The sequence below is a fragment of the Prunus avium genome, chromosome 3 (assembly GCF_965620075.1).
Source record: "Prunus avium chromosome 3, drPruAviu1.hap1.1, whole genome shotgun sequence".
Taxonomy (NCBI): Eukaryota; Viridiplantae; Streptophyta; class Magnoliopsida; order Rosales; family Rosaceae; genus Prunus; species Prunus avium.
Window position 1 is genome coordinate 7,503,949 of NC_142286.1, and position 6,325 is coordinate 7,510,273.

At 38.7% G+C, this 6,325-nt stretch overlaps 1 protein-coding gene across 2 annotated transcripts; it reads right to left on the bottom strand.

Moving 5' to 3' along the window:
- Positions 1 to 1,274: 1,274 nt before the first annotated feature.
- LOC148295526 (LOB domain-containing protein 29-like) lies at positions 1,275 to 3,399 on the bottom strand. Of its 2 annotated transcripts, XM_088250043.1 has the most exons (3): positions 2,490 to 3,399; positions 1,840 to 1,993; positions 1,275 to 1,739 (listed from the first exon to the last, which is right to left on the bottom strand). In XM_088250043.1, exons 1-3 carry the CDS (start codon positions 2,492 to 2,494, stop codon positions 1,452 to 1,454), a joined length of 447 nt encoding a protein of 148 aa, XP_088106169.1. In that variant the 5' UTR covers positions 2,495 to 3,399; the 3' UTR covers positions 1,275 to 1,451. The 2 variants fall into 2 exon arrangements, with proteins under 2 accessions (XP_088106169.1, XP_088106168.1); XM_088250042.1 differs by having other exon boundaries at positions 1,840 to 3,399.
- Positions 3,400 to 6,325: the final 2,926 nt, after the last annotated feature.

The window sequence follows — 6,325 nt, forward strand, 5'->3', positions numbered from 1 at the left end:
CGCTGTTAAGCTCATAATTTCATACATATACATGCCCAATTTACTTACTTCTTTTGCTTAGTTTCTTAGATTTCTAAGTTATTTGCCTCCCTTTGTGTGTTTTGTAGGCCAATAGAGCAAGAGAGCATAATTCATGCAATTCAAGCATGTTAAGGCATAATTTGGATGAATGGAAGAAGAGCTTAAAAGACAAACTCATTTTGGCTACAGCCCCCTGCCAGTCCAGTTCCGTAGGTCATATTGCAAGCTTTGTTTCAGCAACCTACACAGCTCGGATGAGGCAGCATTCTTCATGAAAGTTGTTCCAATGGGTGTGTACTATAACATATCCGAAATTCAGCCCCATTGGATAAATATGGAGTCTGTTACCTAGCAAACACAGAGCCATGCTCAGGATGGATTTTATCAGCGCGCAAAATGAGTTAGCAATTTGTTTTGGCCTTAACTTCCTCCTCCGACCTTGGATTGGCCCAAATGATATATGGCTGGAAAGAAGACATTCGGAACTTCAATTTCGAGTGCTTAAAGTCCTAATTTAATTAAGAGAAGCCCAAGTTGTAAGCCCTTGAAGTTGCTGGTTATGCTGACCTCAGCATGTGCTGGTTGGATGCTTGGTCATGGTGAGCTAGGTATGAGCTATCATTTCTGGTTGGAAGCTTGGTCATGGTGACATGAAGATGAGCTAGGGCTGCTGGTGGGATCTATTGGTGAAGTGCATCAACCAATTCAGATTTTATAATGCAAGTGTTGTATGCATTAGTGAAGTGCATCAACCAATTCATCTTTTATAATGCAAGTGTTGTATGCATTAGCCATATTGAATTCAGATTTGTCACTCCCCTCTCCCTATAAATACCACATCCATTCCACATTCAAGACACAACAAATCCTGAGATTCACAACCCCCACAATTCACTCCAACCATCCTCAAACACTCTCAAAATCCCAAACACTCACTACAAGAAAAAAGTCATTTCACAACGCGCAATGTGCGTTGTGAAAACATATTGACAACATGCGGCGCACGTTGTTGAAGCCGATGTCGTTAAAAGGTGTAGGGCTTTCGACAACATGCGTTGAACGTTGTCGTTTATTTTGGCGCTCGTTGTGAACAACATTAACCACAACACGCGCACGTTGTAGGAGCGATTGACAACAACGTGCCGAGCGTGTCGTCTTATAATATTATGACAACATGTCTGTGCTCGTTGTTGTTTATGTTTTGACAACAAGCAATGAGCGTTGTTATATCAAATATATATGTTTTTTTAAAATAATTATCAAAATTACCTGATAAAAGTATAATTTATCTATAAATAAAAGCTCTATGATAAACATAAATATTTCCTTACTTCACATTCATAAGGCATCCCAGAATACAAAGCTTTCATTCAAAAGATAAATAAGGAGTTTCATATACATATTATAGAGTTATATTCATCCCAATTATTCTAATTGTGAATGTAGCTGGAAACCACTGATTGAAGCTCATCAGCATCCTGAAAACCCCATTGCTTGTTGTATTCATCCCATTGCCTAATTTCATTCTCATAGTATGATGTAGTTCCAGGATTATTGATGTGGGTTGAATTGAATTGTGGCATGTAGTTGGATGAATTTTCTAACTCATGAAACCAACTTTGAGCTGCTTGATTAGGGTTTGCTACAGCAGAGCCATTGACAAAGCTTTGAGCTGCTTGATCCTTGAGGAAAGCTAACTGTGCTTGTAAGTCAACCACCTGAAAAGTTCAAACCAAAAGCATATACTCATCAGTTACTTCAACATCCAATCTGAACAGAAACCCAATCTGAACATACAAAGGGTACTAAATGATTAACCTGCTGTTGGAGAGCAAAAATATGTGAAACACAACCATATATGGGATCTTGAAGCCTGGCTTCAGCTTCATGCCATAACGTCGTTGCGGCCTCGCATCGATCGCTCAACGGAAGGGTTGCTAAAAGCCTCGACACATTGCTTGCACCAAAAATCCTGTGGATGGCAGAAAAATGGGTATGTCCCTCTTCATAGCAGAAATAAGGCGCAAAAATACACCCTTCGACACATTTTCTTCTCAAGAACTTGCAGGCTCCACAGGGAGAAGCAAGGCCACCCATGGTTATGATGATCTTTTTTAATTGGTGCAAATGAACTTCGAAAAAATGTTTTGTAATTCCTACATTATATACGTGATTTACAGCATTAACGGTGATTTGTGCCCCGCATTATCCGCGATTTTTGTTTTTGTTTTTACCGCAGACATGGTGATTTGTGCCACGCATTATCCGCGATTTCTGTTTTTGTTTTTACCCCATTATTGATTGTTTCTGTTTTTACAGAACTTTGGGATCCTACCTCAGACATGCTGTACAAAACACTCCAAACAAAACACTCCAAGAGTTCCCACTATGTGAATAAAATATTAACAAGAACTAGATAAATCTACCTCAGACATGCTGGTCTAATGTCTATGTAAAGACATCCCTACCTCATTAAATAAATCTAGCAGATCCACATAGTAGGGCTTTCCCCTAAAGTGCTTTTTGAGAACTCTCGGGATATGGTTGCGCAGTAGGGCCATCATTCACAGCAATCATGCCAATCAAATATTAACAATAATGGAAATTAGAATTTTCAAAGCAATTATGTCTTTCTATGGATAAGAATACAAGTTATGTGTCAGTTGTTGGCTGGGATATATATCTCCATGTCTGGAGCTATTTGATTCTAACTGAAGTATGTCAAAATCTCTCTTTAATTTTTCAAGGAAACAACTAAAAATCTCTCTTTAAACTTTCAAAACTAATAATTAACATTGTTAACAAAGAAAAGAAGAAAAAGATAGCTTGCAATCATCCATATCACAAGAACAAAGGATTGTTGACAGGAAAATGATGAGTGATATAGAAATTTAACCAATACGAAAACAAAACAAAGCAGAAAAATAATAACTTACCTCTGCTGCTACGGTCCTTGCCTCGACCAGATTTGCTTTATTCCCAGCTAGTGCCATAACCATGTTTGTAATTCCTACAAGAGAAGAAATAAATTTTAAATTTCTGTTTTAAGATGGATTTGACTAAACCTATCTAGCAAAAAAATGAAACACAAAAACGATTCAGACAGAATCAAATCTGAACACAGAAAGGCTAAATATCCTTTAATTTTAGTGATCTGACGGTTTGGAATCTGATTCCAAATATACAAGAATTGAACCCAGATGTACAAGATCTACAAGATAAACTCATATGGAAGAAGAAAGAAGAGAGGGATAGGGAAAAAAAAAGAGGTAGAAGAAAAGAGAGAGAGTGTCGGCACCGCACAGGGAAGAGAGAAAACAAGAAAAAAGAGAAAGAGAAAGAGAAGAAAGAAAAAGAGAAAGAAAGAGAGAGACTGTCGGTGGCACAGGGAGAAGAGAAAAGAAGAAGAAAAAAGAGAGAATATAACAACCCACTATTTTCCGCCAATTTTTTATTTATTTAATAAATTAATATAATTTTGACAACACGCTTCGTGCGTTGTAGAACTTAAAACTACTACAACATGCAAGGCCGCGTTGTGAAAATAGCTCTATTCTATATTTTGACAACACGCTATACACGCACGTTGTTATAAATTGTATAATACAACATGCTGCTTCTGCGGGTTGTTAAAAATATTGTTCCACAACGCATATGAATGCACGTTGTTGATTACATGTTGTCATAAGTTATTTTTCTTGTAGTGACTCCAACAATCACCAAAACAACTCCAGCAAACCTCTCTTCCATTTCCCTACGAATTTCATCTTCCTTAGCCATCACCACTCACTCAAACTCATCCCAAATCACCTCCATATCCTTCATACATCTTTCTAGAAGTGGGGAAGCTCTTGGAGAAGCATTAGAAGTGGAGAAGCACTTGGAGAAGCCTTGGACACCACAAGAACTTCAGAAAAAGGGTTTTTCTACTCTTATTGTATTCATTATGTTTTCTCATTTCTGTTCAAGTCTCTTTTCCATTATGAGTAGCTAAATCCATAACTAGGGCTTCGATGTAACCTAACATGAATATTCTGGGTTTATAAGTTTGGAGTTTCAAGTTTGATTCATGATTCATGTTCTTATTCATTATGCTTATAAGTTAACATGCTTGTTTGAATGATTGATCACCATTAGAACTTGTTTGTTAACTATCTTGGTTTGAATTAAGAGTATACACCATGCTTTAATTCGAATTGAACTATGAATAGGAAGAGTATGTATGGACATTCGACAACAGGGATTAGATACATACTTGGTTGTTTAAAATGTTCTTCTATGCTTAATGGGTTCCTAATGCTTAATTTTAGGTTAGACAACAAATGATCAAATTAGGGAATTAGGAACACAAGGTTAGGACCAAACACCATGGCCTAATCATACTTTAGCTAGAATCAATCTTTGAATCTGAATTAGACTTGTTACTTGAATCTTTATAACCCAGAATTGAATTGTTATGGTGATTCGAATGCCCTAGTCTCAAAATCTGTTTTCCAACTCTTAAAACCAATCTTTGTTACATTTGTTTACTTGTTTTTGTTTGCAATTTCATTTTGCTTCTTTTGTTCAACAATCACAACCACTCTTGTTTTAAATTCTGTTTTAGACATAACCTCCTACTTTCTTGAATTTGGTAATCTAAGTACATAACTAGTTTTAACTTCTCAGTCTTCGTGGGTACGACCTCGTACTTGTCTTGCTATACTACTAATTGCCCCGTACAATTGCGAGTTAACATAATATTAACAACACACGCTCGCACGAGTCATGATCCACGTGTCATGCCAAATAAGTATGCAATCCGTCACGCTGAGAGTTGAAACGAGCCTATAAAATGCACTGGCTCTATGAACCCATGCTAATTATCCCATCAAGCATCATATCCTTTTCCAAAGGCGATAAAATTCAAGCACGCCATGCCAAGCGGAACATCATTATGTTACACCTAGCCACGCTACAAGCTTAAGTGTGCCCAAGCCACGCAAATGCCCGGGGCTTGCTGAGTGGATTGTGGTATGGATGGTAACGAGCTTTCATGAGGCCCATTGATGAGCTGAGAAATGGAAGTTTTGGGTCCCTTGGGAGCCCCAAAACTCAAGTCCATTTCTTGAGCCCAAATATATGGGTAAGCATAAAAGAGAGAAAAAGCCCAATACTCTAGAAAAAACCAGCCCAATACTCTAGGGAAATTAGCCCATCATTTTGATAAAATAGCCCATCACCTAAAGAGATTAGCCCATTCTCTTAATTGGCTAACCCATTACTTTAGGAAATGGCCCAAGTGGCTTAGAAAATATCTAAAAAATCTCCAACACATGGTTTGAAATGAAACCACGATAGAAAACCAAAAGATGTTTGTACGCTCAGACTCCAGCACATGTCAAAGACAAACCCAACGCAAGCCATCAAAGGACCAAGGGATACTTGAGCAAAACACTCTTCAGACCAGCCAAAGTTATCTATCTCCTTCCTTTACCAGACCTTGCCATGAAATAGGGGAGGAAAGAAGGAGAGGTGATAACCAAAGATAGGAAATCACCACTAAAGCAGCTGCGGGAAAAGCCTTAGAGCCCCCAAAAACCCTGTTTTGTGCGATTGGGCAGAGAGATTTTTACCAAAATAGGATGAGTCCAAGGGAGATAAGAGAAAGGAAAGGGGAGACTTGACAAAAATTAGGAGAACCCATTAGGGTTTCTTGAAAAAGGAGAGCTTCTAGTGGCTATAAAAGGGAGTGTCTCCTACCCATTAGAAACAACTCAATCGAAGGCAAGCAAACCAGACCCAGAGAGCAAGCATCATCTCTTACCTCTGAAACCCTTCAATTTCGAGCCACACCTCTCCATCTCCTCCAATTTCCTCTTCTAGCAAGCTATTCCAGATCTTGACAGACTTTTCGTCAAGCTGTTGGAAATTACTTAAACCACCCATCGTTCCTTCCCATCTCTCTCCCCCCTTAGCCAACCTTCTTAGAATCATTTCCCTTTCCTTAGAACCCCTGTTCCTCATAGGAATTCACAGCCTTCTCTCTGTTTATGCTAAACTCATGATGGTTTTTCTCCCATGCCACAAGCTTCTCATGCCAAGCTAAAAATCTATCTGTAAGCAGACGTTGTTTTTGTTGGTGAAGGTAACCGGGGTGTTTCCTAAGGCTTCACCGTCCTTTCGAAGCATTCTCGGGGCTTGATCTTTGAACTCAGACATTGGGGGAAATTTCATCTATCTGTAAGCAGACGTTGTTTTTGTTGGTGAAGGTAACCGGGGTGTTTCCTAAGGCTTCACCGTCTTTTCGAAGCATTCTCGGGGC